Source organism: Columba livia, chromosome 27 (genome assembly GCF_036013475.1).
Source record: "Columba livia isolate bColLiv1 breed racing homer chromosome 27, bColLiv1.pat.W.v2, whole genome shotgun sequence".
NCBI classification, from domain to species: domain Eukaryota; kingdom Metazoa; phylum Chordata; class Aves; order Columbiformes; family Columbidae; genus Columba; species Columba livia.
This window is the reverse complement of record NC_088628.1, coordinates 4,167,601-4,184,755: the sequence shown is the minus strand read 5'-3', so window position 1 is coordinate 4,184,755 and position 17,155 is coordinate 4,167,601. Positions and strand designations below refer to the sequence as shown.

Sequence of the window (17,155 nt, the reverse complement as noted above, 5' to 3'; positions counted from 1 at the left end):
AACAGGCCTTGCTCAAAGTCTGTCCCCATCTTTCTCATGGGCCTCTTTTAAGCACAGAAAGGCCGCACTAAGGTCTCCCTAGAGCTTCTCTTCTCAGCTGAACACCCCAGCTCTCTCACCTGTCCCCCAGCAGAGCTGTTCCAGCCTCGGGTCATTTCTGTGTCTCCTCTGGCCCCTCTCCAGCAGGTCCATGTGTGTCTGTGCTGAGGACCCAGAGCTGGACCAGCACTGCAGGGGGGTCTCACCAGAGCGGGGTGGAGGGGCAGGATCCCCCAAACCTGCTGCCCACGGGGCTGGGGATGCAGCCCAGGGCACCATTGGCTTCTGGGCTGCAAGGGCACATGGCGGTTCATGGCCAATCTCTCACCCACCAGCACCCCCAAGTCCTTCTCCACGGGGCTGCTCCCCATCCCTCCATCCCCAGGCTGGATTGATACTGGGGGCTGCCCTGACCCAGGTGCAGGACTTTGCACTTGGCCTTGTTGAACCTCATGGTGTTCACATGGCCCCACTTCTTGAGCTTATCCAGGTCCCTCTGGATGGATCCCGTCCCTCGGATGTGTCACCTGCACCTCTCAGCTTGGTGTCATCTGCAAACTTGCTGGGGGCGCCTTCGATCCCACTGTCTGTGTGACTGATGAAGATATTAAACTATACTGGTCCCAGTACGGACACCACTTGTCAGCGGTGTCTATCCAGATACGGAGCCATTGCCCACTACCTCGTGTATGTGACTCATCCACCAAACAGTCCGTCCATCAGATCCATCTCTCTCCAGTTTAGAGAGAAGGATGTTGTGGGAGACCCTGTGGAGGCCTTGCACAAGTCCAGACAGGTGACATACGTAGCCCTTCCCTTGTCATCCCCTCCCTGGGCTCGGCACAGCTCCCGGCAGGTCTGTTCCCTGCTCTCCCCAGGCAGAGGTGCCACTGACAGGTCGGTAGCTCATGGGCTCTTCCTTTCTACCCTTTTTTACAAAGGGTGCCACGTTTCCCGTTTACTGTCACAGGGTCTTTGCCCGACTGCCAGGACTTCTCAGATACCATGGACTGTCATTGGCAACTACATCAGCCGCTTCCCTCGGGACTCTGGGATGCACCTCACCGACCCGTTTGTTTTCACGGTTCAGAGCTGTCCCTTGCTGCGCACGGTTGAGTTGTTTAGCTGTGGGGACAGTGAGCTGGAGCTGCGATGAAGCACAGACTCGTGTCGAGGTAGCTTTGTAGCGTTTGATTGTTTTCTGAAGTGTCTGTTTGACTTACTTGTAGTCATCTTTGTTTGAAGGCAAATGCCGTTTATTTTGCAAATAGAGAAGCTGCTTTATTGTAATGTGTGATGGTTTCCTGAGTTGTCTGAAGGTCAGGCTTTTCAAACCTGGTAAATGTGCATTTAAACTTCCACAAATGAGAGCATTCATCGTTTGGCCGTGGAACAGAAAGTGGCTTGTGTCCTGGTTTATGGAGCCAAAGGGAGCCGTGGGGACACACTCTGGTTGGAAATCATTATCAGTAAAGCTAGATATGATTTTCTTTGTTCCCTTTCTACTGCCGTTCTGTTGCAATCAAAAGCCTGTTCAGTAAGACATTCTGGTTTTAAGTCTCAAGCAGGAGTTGCCACCTTTGCCTTAGTCACAGAAACTGTAATAAAGCTGAATTCAGTTACTATGGAAGAAAGTTCGGAGCATTGACACTGGGCACAGAGGAGCTTAAAGGGCAAATATTGTGGAAATGCTTAAGTATTAAGCTAAGCTTTGGGTTTTGTACTCCAAAGGCTGTACTTAAAGTGTCTGTGGAGCAGGTGTGCTGGTTCCTGGTGATGTTGATGGACTAAGCCAGCCCTACAGCCAGTGCTGCAGGTGTCAGCCTGGCTTAGGCACAGGGCCAGACTATCCGGGTAGGCCGAGCTTTACCCGCAACGTGCCCACCATGATAATGCTGAGTTCCTGCAGTGCTCCCAGCGTGACTCATGATCGTTTTGGGCAGCGTTTATGCCTAAACTGGGGCTGAAGCAGAACTGTAAAAGGTCATTCAGAATGATTAATTGTAGCTTTAGGAAGTTATTCAGAAAGAACCAAAATGAAAACAAGACACCTTGCTTCCATTTTCCGAACTCCATATAAAAGGCTGTAGAATATTTGTATTGCGCAAAACGATGTTGCAGATTAACGTGCTGCTGCGGTACCTGCAGCGATGCTGCTGTGCTTAGTCCCCTCTCAAGCTGCATGTTTTGTAGTGTTCTGGGACTCGCTGTGCAAAGCAACTTGCCGTTATTTGTTATTATTTCTCTCATTCCATTCAAGTCTCAGCCTCAGTTGAGCTCTGGCTTTCCTGAGCGGCCTGTGTTTCTGAATTCCGCCCCGTGTGCCCGGCGCTCAGCGCGGCGGCTCCACCAGCACATCCGCTCGTGTTGCTGCTGTCAGGATGTTCGGAAACAAAAGGTGCCCTGTGTGTAATGTTAACTTGTCTGGGGGGTCAGAGCGTCACCTCTCACCGCCTGCTCCGCTCTGCGGTCCCGTCTGGCTGCACCTCAGCAATACAGCAGCGTCGCTGGAGAAATCCCACAGCAGGCGCATCCAAGCACTTCTGATCTGTTCCTGTCCCTCGGAACTACAGAGTCGCTGCTTCGACTGCGGCTTTTTCAGCACACTGGTGGCTGGTATTTGGACCTGGGACTTCTTGATGCCTTCATACATATTGGAGCTATTTGCTTATCACTCACAGCACAACTTTTAAAGCCAAACAAACAAAAAAAGCCCAAACCCAACTATCTTTCCACTCCCCCAAGTGACATTTGGGGAGGTCTCCCTCCTTTTGTGTTATTTACATGTACTTTTTAATTTCATCTCAAAATACCGTATCCCAGTTGAGAAAACAGATTCTAAAGTAAAGCACCGTTGTACTGAGGTGCTCTGACCCCACAGGAGCCAGGTTTAAATGAGAAGGATGGAGGGAACCTGGAACCTGCATCAGCTGCTGCCCGAGGGCTCTGGAGCCGAGCGGAACGAGCACAAGCTCCCGTGGAGCTGCCGGTGCAGCCGGATGTGGCCGCTGGTGCTGGAGGCACGAGACCGGAGCCAGAAGCGGAGCAGCGTGTGCGAGGAGCTGGGGAAGGAAGCGCGGACATGGCCAGAAACCCAAGTGATGCACAGAAAGAAAACCAGTGCCCTCTTTCCTGAATGGGCTTTTTATCACCGAAACAAAACTAGATTCTTTCTGCTGAAGGCGCATAGCGCTTTGCTTAAAACTAGGTTTTATGGTCACTTTGTTAATTATTCATGCAGATAAGGACCTGCTTGTTTGGGGTTTTTAATCTTTTGAGTAGATTTGCGTTTATGTATATGCAAACTTTTGGAAAGGTTTTTAATATCTAATAAAATAGTTCAAAAAATGATTGCAGTACTGCCTTGTCTTGCACTCTAGGTTTCTAGCAGGCTCTTAACGTGCTAAAGCGAATAGCTTGTCTCCTTGCCTGGGATAAACACTTGACGTAAACCACAATGCTGTGTAAGTGCTGATTCCCTATAGATTTCCTGGGGTGCCCTAATGAAGGTGGTTTGTGGTGTTTAGGAGGAGGGAACATGGAGTAAAATAGTGCAGCAGGGTGTTCCTGAGGAGTGATCCTGCAGTGTTAGATACCCCAGCTGTTCAGAGAGAAAACCTGTAACCGAAGGGCAGGAGGTGGCTGGGACTGATAGCATTAAGTATTTAGAGCAAGTTAAGTTAATATGTGTTGCCATTTTTGTGTAAGTTGCCTTTTTTTGGACATTGAAGGACTGTAAATCGTGTTATGCTGATATAACTTGGAGGTGGTAAGAGCAGCCTGAGAGGGGAGGTTTGTGTTCTAGGTTTTGTAGAGAAAGAGAGATAATTGATGTTATCTTACCTAGTGTCAGGTAAAAGTTAACAGGACTGTAATTTCTGGGGTTTAGTACAAGTTTATTGTTGAAAGCCTGCGGTAAATAGGAGAAAATCTGCAAACTGTTGTAATCCTGGCACTGTGCAGACCCTTGTGTTTTCAATCTGTGTTTCTTTCTGTAAACCTCATTACATCCCAGGGCGTTCAAACCCTTTTGAAGGATGAGCTGTCGAGCGACCTGTATAAGATTCGCAGTGGCAAAGGAGCAGAATTTGCGCAGGTTGAAGCAGTGGAAGGGCCAAGGGGCCGTATTTGCGCAGGAACAGTTAGATACCAGCTCTGAAGACCCGCAGTTAGAAAGGAGGGGTTTGTTAATCATGTCAGAGTGCCTGGGACAAAAATCCATCTATTTTTAATGTGAAGCTTGTTGAGCTTTTAGGGAAAGGGAATTTGGACTGACAGGGACTGGACCTGGATCATGTGGTTCCTTTTGGTCCTGCGCGTCCAGGAATGCTGTTACTTATATACAGGATAAAACCAGAACGAAGTAGTTTCACCTTCTGCATCACTGATCCCAAACAGTCCGTGAACACGTAACGTGGGTGACGCTTTGGGTCCTGGGGCCTCGCCAGCAGGACATCCAGAGGGACACCCGCTCTGGTCCCAGCTGAGCCCCGAGCGCCGTGACCCGCGGCACCGACCGCACTTCAATAAACGGACCCGCTGGGCAATTGCAGACGCCGTCGCCCCCTCCCCAGCAGCGCCTGCCCTGCCCGCTGGGGTCCCCCTTCACGCTTGCGGGGTTTATCTTGTTGAAATCAGTTTCCCTGCTCTTCAAGGGCCTATTTCCAGAAACTTTACCAGCACCTGGTTCTGTTCAGGAGTTTGCTGGAATCCTCGTGTTTCTGTTGGTTTCGGGACAGGCTGGAAATATCCGTAGCGCAGTGGGTGCTGTGAGCCGGCGCTGTTTGCTGTGCCTGGGAGGGGTTGCGCTCTCCCACCCCCTCGGGAGGGACACAGCGATTCCCTGGCTGTGGGATGTTTATTCCCTCTTAGACTTGGCTTTGTTTTCTTGGTCGGATTCTGGGGGAATAAGCGGGTCCAGGTGCTTAACATTTTTCTAATTGTTACATTATTAATTTTCTTTATCGGGGGAAGAGAATCTCAGTGACTGGACTAACCGGATTTTGTCTAAATGATTGACTATCTCTGACTGACGTTATCAATCAATAAAAACCATGCTGTAGTTACACATAAAATATGTCTGCAAAATCCCGTTCTGTGTTATCTGTAGATCTTTAACGGCACAGAAGCTGGTGTCTAAGATCTTTTACTGCATTGATTTGTTCTGCTTGGCTGTCAAAGAGCCGTTTGCCGTTTGTCTGCTGTCCTGCAGGTTTGGTCTGCGCTCATGGGATGTTTTAACGCCAGCTCTGGAGCGCGGGCTGTGTGTCCTGTACCAGCTCTGCCTGCTTCAAGAGCTTTAGCAGACAGCGCAAATTAACTGGGCTGTTTATACAAGGAGCGTATTAGGAAGCGGGCGCTGACATGATTTGGGTTCTGATGAGTTACCGCTCTCTAAGGTTTCACAACAACGCGGAGGAGCCGCCGGGGGCTGCTGCTCTGCGGCTGTTCTGCCGTGACCTGTGTGCGCCTGGCAGGAACACCCGCAGGCTTGTTTGGAGCTTCTTTCCGTCCTCCTGCCTTTACACTCGTCTCTCTTCCCTCCCTCCCTGGTTCTCTTTTCAGCCCTTTTCTGCAGTTACTTTGTGCTGGGATGATCCCCATTGGAGTCCTTTGGGAGCGGGTTGGGGGTGCTTTGGGTGTTCTGGAATGGCTGGAAAATGTGAGAACTCCCTTGCCGGGCAGGACTGCTGTGGAGCCATATGGGGTTATTAGAAAAGGGAGAGACTCCTCTACCCTTGTGATGAGCTCTGTCTCGTATCATCCTCAAACCTAACAACGGAGCTTAATAATAACTTCAAAACGCTATATAGCTAAAGTACAATAGCACGTTCTCCCCTCTTTGGAAAATCCCATGGGTCTGGCTGAGACAAGGAGCAGCCGTGTGAAGGTTTCTCTTGTTGAATGGGAGTTGCTTTATTGCACTGAGCCTTGAAGGTATTTTAATTATTTTTAGGTGTACAGTGATAAGCGCCTCTAATTGTTGGGAAAATGCTACCCAAAATGTTCTTAATATGCGATGTTATAATTGATAGCAGCATTTGTGGAGGTTGGAGGTAGAAGCAGAACGGATAAGTACCCAAGTAAATGTATTTTGCCTTAAATGTTTTAAAGCTTTGTTATTATTCTCAAGTTCTTTTTGTAAGAGTTAAGAGTGAACTTACACAAAGCAATAATATATTAAATGTCTGCATTAACAAGGCTGTTCAGAGTTGGTATTTTAGCCTTGAATTTCTTCCTGTGGATGGATCGTCTCACCGGCCTGAGGACAGAGGAGCGTCCCGAGCGGCACATTTGGAGTTACTCTGTCCAATGTGTGTCAGCCTGGAGAAACCTCTTTTGGCTTATTTAAACCATTGCTGCGTGGATTATATTTGTGTCGTTCGCTTTTTCTCATTTGTATTCCCTTTAATTTGGCTGGTGAGAACTTCCTTTTGTTAGGATTAATTTCAGAAACCTGTTTTTCCCTGTAGGACACAGCTTAGGCTACGGCTTCGTGAACTACGTTACTGCGAAAGATGCTGAAAGAGCAATAAACACACTGAACGGCCTCAGACTCCAGTCAAAAACCATCAAGGTAGGATGTTGGGATTTCTTCCACCCTCTATGAAAAGGGCCGTTCTGGTCAAGTTCATTCGGTGAGGAAAGTCGTGTGCTCTGCAGCTGGAGAGCGGGCGGCCCGGGAGGACGGTGAAGTGTCCTGCGTTTGGTAACAGCTCTGGATTTCAACACGCCCTGTTTTCCATTCCCACATCATTCCAAATTGCTGCCGGGCTTTTGAACTCACGTGCAGCTCGGACACCTGATCTCTGGTTTAAACCGTGTTAATACACCTGCACTCCTTTTGAAAAATAACTACTAGTACGTGTAGGAAATCACACCTCGTCTTTGTAACTTTCTCTAGGGGCAGAAATTAAAATAGAAAGCTGCACTTGAGCTGGTAACATCTTTTAATGAGGCTTTAAGAGATCCATGGACAGCGCAGGTTCTTGGTGTGTCCTGTGGCTACTGCTGGGTCCAGTGTCCGAGTCAGAACGTCGGCACAGCAGATCTGCTTGCTGGGAGCACTGGCGTTAGTCTGCTGCCCCGGTATTCGTTATCTCTCGTCTAAGCCCCAGATGAACGGAGTTCTACAGGGGAATGACTTTTCTCTTCTTGTCCTGGCAGTTTTCCCACCTTCTCCCTCTTCCACTGCCTTGAGCTCCCGTTAGAAAGCCCGTGTTGTTTAGTGGCGCGTGAATCCAAGTGACTTGTGACAAAAGAAATTGCTCTTTCCTGTTTGCACTCTGAACGTACCTTTGTTCTTTCTTTCCAAGGTTTCCTATGCTCGCCCAAGTTCTGAAGTTATCAAGGATGCTAATTTATATATTAGTGGACTGCCAAGGTCAATGACACAGAAAGACGTAGAAGATATGTTTTCACGTTTTGGACGCATCATCAACTCGCGTGTGCTCGTGGATCAAACCACAGGTGAGTTCTGATGCACAAGCCTTATGAAACTGTAGTGGAGAGCACGGTGGACAGTTTTCAGAGACCAGTAGATCCTAAATGAAGTCAGACTTTCACAAACTAACTGTGACATCCAGCGTCACCCACTGCTAGCGTTTGAATGGGATGTTTTCCTGTTTTGTTTTATACACAGGATGACTGGCACTGCCTCCTTTGCTGGCTCAGTCTAAACCTTGTATCAGGTTTTGTGCCCTTATTGTCAGTTTAGCTGGGCTGAGCTGCTTTGCCCGATCTGCTCCCTATGACCCTTGATACCCCCGCAGCGCAGTGTTTGGAGCCTGCTGACCTTACACAAGTGCAGTTATGACCCACAGGTAGATCCCAGGTCATAGTTGTGTATTAAAAAGCAAACCAGTCGTGATTTGTCTTTTAGACCAACTTGGAACTCACTCACGCAGTTTTCTCATCTTGTAAAACCTTTGAGGTCTCTCACAGTCCCCTGTGCTTGCTGCCAACCAGAAGACTGAACTTAAAGCACTTAGTGCTGCCCTCTTCACTATTCTGAATGCATTTTGTTTATTTAAAAAGAGAAAAAAGAGATAAAGAAAAGGGAGAAGTTGCTTCATTAAGCGCTCCGGAGAGACCAAAGTTAAGCTTTTCCTTTATAACAATTCTCGCTCCGTGATACAATGTGTTTTCACAGAGGTTTAATTTCTTTCTTAATTATGTCCGGCTGTACAACTGAGGAGCGTGGCTTGTCCTCTCACCTCGGCTGTTGTGTATTTCACTGTATTTCACCCATCCGGCATGTAGGAGTTTGGAGAGAACTTTCAGAAGGACCCTCTCTCATTGATTACGCATGTGCTGTATTAGCACAGGAGAGAATATAACTCTAGCAGTTCCACATTTAATATTTCTATCTGGTACACAAGTAGTTAAGCAGCAACTTTCACGCTCTGAGGAATCTCCTGTAATTTAGAACAGGCCATCAGCAGCTTTTGGTGGGATTAATCTGACTAAATGCTCCAGTCACCAACATTTAGTGGCTCCATCTTCTGTAGGCAGCTGATTGAAGGGCTTTGCTTTGGTCAGACTGCCCCGTAAACATGATTGTGCGTAAGAGGAGTCAGAGGGGACTGGATGAGACCCGGACACTGAGACCCAGACACTGACATGTAGACCCCCTGACCCTGAGCGGGAAAATCCTCCCTGGGGACAAGGGCAGAGGAGCTGGACTGAGCTGGCAATGAGGTGACAGGAGTCAAACGATGAAAATCTCCCTGGGAATAACCCAGTTTTCATGGAGCCGTGGTGCTGTAATTCAGTCAGCTCAGAATATACCGCTTGCCTTCAAACAACCTCACTTAATAGATCGTTTGAAGAACACATTCTGTTTCCATGCTAAATTCACGGCGGCGGGGCTGGGCTCCCTGTGCCGCACACCCGGGCCCGTCGGGCCGCGTTTCCTCCTGCAGAACATCGGAAATAACGTCCCGTTGTTACTAACAACTCAGTCATTTATGAGACGCTTCAACAACTCTTGAAACTGCCCTTGAATCGTGGCCTAAGTGGCCGGGTCTGGAACTAGACAAAAGAGATGGAGATGTTGAGCAGCGGTGGCGTTATTTCAGTGCAGTTACTTAGAGGTCATTCTTAATTAGTTTTTAATGAATTAGAATGCAGGTCTGTGACAGATAGAAATAAGGGCTATGATGCCGATGAAACTTGCTGAAGGTTAAACCACTTTACTCCATGAGACCTTCCTGCCCCATCCACCGACCCGCTGCGTTCTCAGTGTGTGAAACTGAAACACTTGGGGAAATTGGTGTCAGTTTTGTGTTTGATTTGAGCGATCAAGTCATCGAAGCTATAAGGATTAACCGCCTGGATTTTGTGTGTATGGAGAGTGAATTTAAAATGCTGGGAGGTTGGTTTTGTTCTGGAAATGTCTCTTGGTGATGGATTTCATGGGATTGTACCGTTTCTTAATTAAGCGTTTTAGTCACTGTGGTTGTTACAGCTGAAATGAATGTGTTATTTTGCCTTTTGTTTGTTAATTTTGTACTTTATCCTCTAGCTGATGAAGAAACATTAGTAATTGTAGAAAACTTGAAAGCCATGACCTCAGAAATATTTAACTTTTTTGTTTTTTGCTTTCTAAGTTATTTTAAGTTTATCCTGAACTCCATTTTTTGTTTGTTTTTTTTTATTGGTTTGGTTAAAAGGTTTGTCCAGAGGGGTCGCATTTATCCGCTTTGACAAAAGGTCAGAAGCAGAAGAGGCAATTACAAATTTCAATGGTCACAAACCCCCAGGTTCCTCCGAACCCATTACGGTGAAGTTTGCAGCCAACCCCAACCAGAACAAAAACGTGGCCCTGTTGTCGCAGCTGTGTCACTCGCCCGCTAGACGGTTCGGAGGGCCCGTGCACCACCAGGCGCAGAGATTCAGGTAGGTTAGGAAGAAAATGATGCATTTAAAGCTGTGTCCCCGGGTCCCCCTGCGAAACTGGGCACTAATTCCCCCCTGGCAGCGTGCCCACGGCCGCCCAGCGCGCTCGTGTCCGCCAGCGTCCTGTAAATAAACTGTTGAATTAAAATGCGCTGAAAGTAAAATCTGACTTGTAAAATGGCTATGGAAGTCAATGACGTGAGGGTGCAGCCGGTGCGGTGTCTGTGCCCGGAGCGTGCAGGGAGGGATGGACAGAGCCAGGTCCCGTCTCAACAGATCCCCAGTCTGGAGTCCAGAGACCTGAGTGCAGGTGCGTTTTAGCAACGTAATTCGAGCTCTGAACCGTTGGTTCCAGCAGGGAGGTGTCACAATAAATAGGAAAACCTTGGTTTTGATTAAGGGACTCTGTGGGATTCCTGCCTGCGCCTCGAGCTCTGCAGTGCCCTGTGTTTCTGTTAGTCCTCACTCATTCAGGTTATTAATTGCAACCTATTGTCTGCCTGCAGACCTGTGGAAGGCTGGAGTGATGCCTTGGTGGCTTTGAATATCAGTTGCTTGAATTTGCATTGCCTTGGTTGCCTGACAGAGAGTTGGGCTGTGCTCTGCAAATGCATTCTATTCAGTGTCTTGCAGATAAGTAATTGGCTTTGTGAGATGTTTCCACGGGAGTTTCTGACAGTAGTGCTTCCCTGTTGAGAATTTACTTTTCTGGTTTTCTTTTTCCAGTTAGCTCGGCAAAACTGGACTAAAACCTCAAGTAGTTGAGCGCTTTAGGAACAGCGGGTGTGACGCGGGAATTAGTGCTTTGGAGTCTTCTGTTGTTCATGGTGAGGGAGGTAGAACATGTTCCCCAGACACTCAAGCGTCCATGCTCGGAGCTGCTCAAACGCGGCTCTGGTGTCTCTGTGTTAAACAAGGAGGGTTTCTGGGGGATATTTTCCCAATCAGCGCTTCTCCCGTTCTCCTGCGCCGGAGCTCAGGCCGCTTTGGTGCAGCAGCTCCTCCTGTCCTGCAGCATCATCCGCATCTCCGCACCCAAACCTCGCGAGCCACCCAGGGAGTGAAACTGCATTGCTGGCTGTGAGGCGAATGACTAAAACACCTGAGCAGCCAGGGCTGATGTACCCGGCACCTTTCCATTCTTAATGTAACTGGACATTTCCATCGTCATTCTTCCCCTTAAAATTTCCAACAGAATTAAGATGCATCAGAATAAGCAGTGCAAATAAGATTCACATCCATAATTAAGATACCAAATAACTTTAATTCTGTCCCGTAACAATCGCTCAGTAATAGTAAAAATGATTGATGCAGTGATGTTAATAGTTGCAGGTGAAACTAAATTTCAATGACGAGTTGGTTGTTCTTTTATTGCATCGTGAAGAGCAGCATTAATGTTATTGGTGTGCATTTTCTATGTATCTAGGGACATGAGTTTCAAAGAAACGCTCTGTCCCTGTTCCTGCCCCTGTGCTGCCTGTGCCTGCGCACAGCGCTCGCTTAGCAACAACTTTTGGCCAAATTCTGCCCCTAGTTGTAGGCTTGGAGAGGGAGCTGAAGGTTTTTAGGTGCTGGGCACACCCCCCCACATTTGCACATCTGTATGTGTGTGCACACACCCACATATGTGCACACACCCATGTATGTGCACATCTGTACGTGTGTGCACACACCCATGTATGTGCACATCTGTATGTACACACATCTGTGTGTGTGCACACACCCATGTATGTGCACATCTGTATGTGTACACATCTGTACATGTGTGCACACACCCACGTATGTGCACATCTGTATGTGCGCACATCTGTACGTGTGTGCATCCCACACGCGTGCACATCAGTACATGCGCACACCCCCACACATGTGCACATCTGTATGTGTGCGCACAGCCCCACACGTGTACCCATCAGTACGTGTGGACACCACCACATGTGCACATCTGTATGTGTGCACACAACCCCACACATGTGCACATCAGTATGTGTGGACACCCCCACATGTGCACATCTGTATGTGTGCGCACAGCCCCACAAGTGTGCGTATCAGTACGTGTGGACACCCCCACATGTGCACATCTGTATGTGTGCGCACAGCCCCACAAGTGTGCGCATCAGTACGCGTGGACACCCCTTCACGCGCACATCTGTACATGTGTGCACATCTGTATGTGTGCACACACCCCTACACGTGCACATCTGTACCTGTGCACACACCCCTACGCGTGTGCACCACACACACCATCCCACAGCCCTTCTTGTGTTAACTCCCACCTTTGGTGTTAGCTGCAGGTTTTCTGGTGAGTCTTCCTTAAACGCGTTGCCATCATCCCTCCTGTGGCAAACCCTTGGTCCCCTGGCTTGCCATGGCTCTTGTTTGTGTAGCGAACAGAACCGGATGATGGGATAAGCTGCTTCCAAAGAGCTCCTGGTCTGTATAAATTACAGTTGTGGTCACACTGTGCAGAGGTCAAATACTTAAACTGACATTTTGATTGCGCTTCATTTCATTCCATCATATCCCTGTAAATCCAGGATTAAGCCTTTAGTATCTAATTTGTAATTATAATTTTCCTACCGATGTTGCTCAGACCCCTTGTGTTTAACGTTCCGTTAATCCGGTGTAGTTCTGCGGTATCTGCGGCTCCGTCAGGACCTGGTCCCGGTGCCGTGTCCCCGGCGCTGGGCTGGTCCTGAGCTCCGGTCCCACCCACGAGCAACCCTGCAGCGTGGGCTTGTGTGGGGAGGACCCAGAAAGCATTGGGGCGAGGGGTTCAGGTGTAAGACTTGTTTGCTTAGAACAGCAAATCTTCAGGTGTTGAACTGATGAAATGAAGGAGTTTAGCCCCTGAAGGTCGAAGGCTGGGCCAAAGTCCTGAGGAGTCCTGGGCTTTACAGTTCACCTCATGCCAGAACAACGTCCTTTCGAATCTCAAAGTATTCCCGGTTCAGCTGGTTTTGCTTTCAGACTCGGGCAGGGTTGGAGCCAGTTCCCACCTATTTTAATGGACGTACTTCTGTTGATATCAGAGTCCGTGAGTTGGGTCCCAAGTGCCTGAAGGGAAGTTGTTGTTTCTTGCTCATTCTTTGATGGAGGGGAGATGAAGGAAGACTCCGGAGTGCTGAGCCCTGTCACTGACGTTATTGCTCGGACGGTTTGGTTTGTCCCAGTGAAGCTGTTTATCGCAGGCAGGTCCAGAGCTACCCCGACTGCTGGAACCAACAGCTGCAGGTCTGAGCTTAGTGACTGTCTGCTCCCCGTCCGCGTGAGCAGGAACCCAAGACTGGTGATCTGTTGAGATGAAAACTTCCCCGTTACTGAGATAAATACATCCTACCAGATCCTACCAGATCATTACTCACATAGAAAGAAGCTACAGAGCTGAAGGTGTCTGTCAGAAAAAAGTAAGTGTGTAAAGTTTGGAAACACAGGAACATGTTTATATAAAAGCAAAATAAATAGTAGATCCGTCACGCAATCAGCAGCTCCCGCAGATTAGTGTGTCTCATTCACGTTTGATACTCCAGCTGCTTTTTTCAGTTTTATGTAGCACAAGGATTCCCACCCGCGGGTTTGCGTGGGGCGGCCCGCAGTGGTAGCGAGTGCGAGCAGCAGGAGCTGGGGCTCCAAGGACAGCAGCCAGGAGGGGACGCGCTCAGGGCCCTGGGCACAGGAGGCTCCCGTAGCCCCGGCACTGAGCTCAGAGCACCTGCAGACGGTGACCAAGCGGTTCCCTTGTCCAAGCGCACAGCCCGAGGCGCCCCGCTGGACGGGAGCTGACGTCCCCGCGGGTCCCCGTGCGCAGCTCTGTCCTCCCCGCGCGTCGCCCAGCTGTCCCCTCGGCCAGAGCAGCAGCAGCTCGGCTCCCCGTGCAGGGCGGGAGCAGCACAGTCGGTGGGCAGCGCTGGGCTCTCACCGCGGCGTTCGCTGCCCGGGCGGCCGTCCCCGTTTCCTCCAGCTCAGCAGATACCAGGAGCTGCCAGGCCGTGGTGTTGGCGCGGAGCAGCACGCGTGGGTTGCACAGCACCAGGACACCCCACAGCTTGGGGACCCCTGGAGTTTCGTTATATTTCTACCTCACATTTTTAAATAATCCGTAAGCACATGGGATCAAATAGAGATTTTACCCTCCACGTTTCCTCACCTTTGAGCGCTCAGCTGTGCAACCATATTATTGCATTAAAATATTCTGAAGCTCCGGATTTCTAGGGTGGAGACCAGAAATAGATCAAAGGGGAATTAGAGATGTGAGTTCTAGGAGGAAAAAAAACTAATACCGAGCAAGACACAAAAATGAGAGGGTTTCTGCACAACGACTGCGGGGTGCTGTGCAGGAGGTGTAACAAGAGTGGGTAAGTGGTTGGAAAAACCCAGTCCAGTAAAGTCAGATAAGTTTTCCTGATGTAAAATTGATAATAAGAAAACCATCCACGCGTACTGAAATTGTCAACCTGTGTCCTGAAATGTGGTTTGCTATTTTGATGCTCAAAAGTTAAAATATCTGCATAACTGGTATTAAGGAATAAACCCCTGAGCTCTACATTCTGTAGCTGGAATGTGGAGCGTCGCAGATAGGGAGAATTGATTAAGAAAGTGCTGATGTTTCCTTAGCTGCTTAATTGCCCCGAGCATGCGTGCCCGTGCGTGTTGGGAGGGTTTGCCTGCACGTGCTGCCTGATCCTGGAAAAGAGAGGAGCTTTGGTTCTTTTCCACAAAAAAAGAGATCGAAATGAATACACACAATCTTAAACCAAACCCTTAACCCAAAACACACCCAGAGGAACCCTTGGAGTCCCCAACTTGCTGGTTTAGAGGCAAGAGAAGGTGGATGAGCAGAATAAGCCGGGGCTGGGGCTGCTGTCAGCTGTCCCAGGGCTCCGCACGGTGCCACTGAGCATCTCAGCAGGTCCAGAGGTCAGTCCGGGTGCCCTCCAAGGTGAGCACGGAGTCTCGCCTTGAACCATTCCGCTGCCTGTTTGTAAGGATTGCTCCCTATTGCTAAACTACTTGGAATACATAACTTTTCCCCCCCAGCATCTGTCAATTTGCTTGTCAATTTGAATGGGGAAACGTTTCTTTCTGGTGGTTTTGCTGTCCATGTAGAAAATATTCATTCTCAGTCGCTTCCCATTCAAGTGAATTTGCTGAATTGAATTGAACTTTTACATGAAATATTGTGCTTTTTATTTGCTAGGTTCTCTCCTATGGGTGTAGATCACATGAGTGGGCTTTCTGGTGTAAATGTTCCAGGAAACGCATCTTCTGGCTGGTGTATCTTCATCTACAACCTGGGTCAAGATGCTGATGAGGGAATCCTCTGGCAGATGTTTGGCCCCTTTGGTGCGGTTACCAATGTGAAAGTTATTCGAGATTTCAACACCAACAAGTGCAAAGGTTTTGGTTTTGTGACCATGACAAACTATGAAGAAGCTGCAATGGCCATAGCAAGTCTTAATGGCTACCGCCTGGGGGACAAAATCTTACAGGTTTCCTTCAAAACCAACAAGTCCCACAAATAACTTGCTCGTGCTTTTTGTATGGAGTAGATAATGGAGTGACAGAAGTTGAAACCTTTTTGTTAGTGTAAAACTCATTTTGCGCCAATTTTCACAAGTGTTTGTCTTAGTCTAAATGAGAAGTGAAAAAGGTTTTATATTCTGGGATGCAACTGACATGTTCAAATGTTTGAAATCCCACTATGTTAGACCAATTTTAAGTTCCTTTAAGTTATTTCATTTGAAAACATGTTAAAAATCCCCTGAAATCTGAAGTAGATTGCATTACCTAGACCCTCTGGATGGTGGTAAAATTGAAGCATGCTTTCACTTATGAGACTAACATTTGCTCCATTGAATGTTGTCTGCAAAAACTGGAATTTCCTGAAAAATATCAGGCTGAATTCATTAGTTTTGTTGTTTTTCTGTTGTTTTCCCCTGCCCTTTCCTCCCCCAACTCGGTAGCGTGGAAGAAAATGCTCATGTTTTAGTTGCCAGTAAATCGTTTGATCAATTGATACTCATTGCTACGTGTAGAGTTGAGGATGAGCCTGTTGAAAGTCAAGGTCTTGTAAGTAGCAGCATGCCGGCATAACTTTAACACCATTGGGAGGTAAGTTGCACACGGAGCAGCGGCCGAGCTGCCGCCTTCAAAGGTTTTAGAAACACGAGACTTTTAAAGCCCATTTTCTGATAGGAATGGACCAAAGAGTTTCAAAGAAACTCCGGGAAGATTTCAGAGTCAAAATGAAACTCCAAAAAGAGTGTGAATATATGTCGCTACTTTATCAAACCGAACCTCTTCTGTCCAAATATTTAATGCATGGTGCACTACTTACTGGTACATTATAACGCAGCAAGATACTTACTCATTTTCGAAGATCATTGTAGTTTGAATTCCTTTGGTAGTTCTGTTTTGTAAAGAAAAACCAATTATAAACATTTGAGCATTGTATTTCTCGCATCCCTTCTAATGAGTGCTAGACTTTTCTATTTTAATAGGATTTTGTTTTGACGACTAGCTTTACTTATTGAACACTCAGCAGAAAAGTACTTACGACTTGCAAGTTAGGTATTAACAAAACCCCCTTTGATTTGTAGATTTAAAGATGAATCCCCCAAGTTTTCTGCAGACTGCCTTGAAACTTTGAGTTGTTCTGTTTCTGTTAATTTTCTTTTGCTTTTTTGTGTTTTTTGTTTTGTTTTTACTTTTGCATTTAAGACATTAAATTTGATTTTGTTTTGCTCAAATTTTGTTTTGTTTTTTATTTTCTGTTCTTTTTTTTGCTGAGTATTGCACGCCTGTCCAGCTTCCCCGAGCGCTGTTCTAAAGAGCTTCTAGTTCGTCTTGCAGAGGTTGCAGCTGAGTGGAAGGAGGAGGTTGTGGAACACGAGCGCTGCGACGAGCCCGTCGCATATTAGACGAGGCGCCACAGCCCGGCACAACCCGCAGCTCTTTGGTAGGAAACCTCAGGGGCGGTTACTCGTCAGGTAGCGCTTTGTCAGGGATACTACAGCCTTACCCCCGGGCACCGTTCGCTCTTGCGCTTCCCTCCGCTGGCCAGAGGTGCAGAGCAAACAGACCAGCGGGGTCAGCGGCGGTTTGGTCGCAGCGTCTCCTTTTTGTGTGTGAACCTCTACCAGTCCCAGAGCTGATGTGCGGATTGCAGAGGCCGTTCCGTGCCGCCTGCTCCTGTCCCTCCATCCCCCGACCTTGCCTT

The 17,155-nt window shown here is 48.1% G+C and overlaps 1 protein-coding gene across 8 annotated transcripts in view; it reads left to right on the top strand.

Moving 5' to 3' along the window:
- ELAVL1 (ELAV like RNA binding protein 1) overlaps nt 1-16,685 on the top strand; it is a 37,437-nt gene extending 20,752 nt beyond the window's left edge. For 6 of the 8 annotated variants that reach the window (XM_065042376.1, XM_065042381.1, XM_065042380.1 and 3 more), the window contains 4 exons: nt 6,513-6,616; nt 7,356-7,509; nt 9,714-9,939; nt 15,134-16,685. In XM_065042376.1, coding sequence (XP_064898448.1) covers nt 6,513-6,616; nt 7,356-7,509; nt 9,714-9,939; nt 15,134-15,458 — 809 coding nt within the window. In that variant the 3' untranslated portion in view covers nt 15,459-16,685. The remainder of the gene's footprint in view (nt 1-6,512; nt 6,617-7,355; nt 7,510-9,713; nt 9,940-15,133) is intronic. The other 2 variants (XM_065042383.1, XM_065042384.1) reach the window with 1 other exon arrangement.
- The last annotated feature ends 470 nt before the right edge of the window (nt 16,686-17,155 follow it).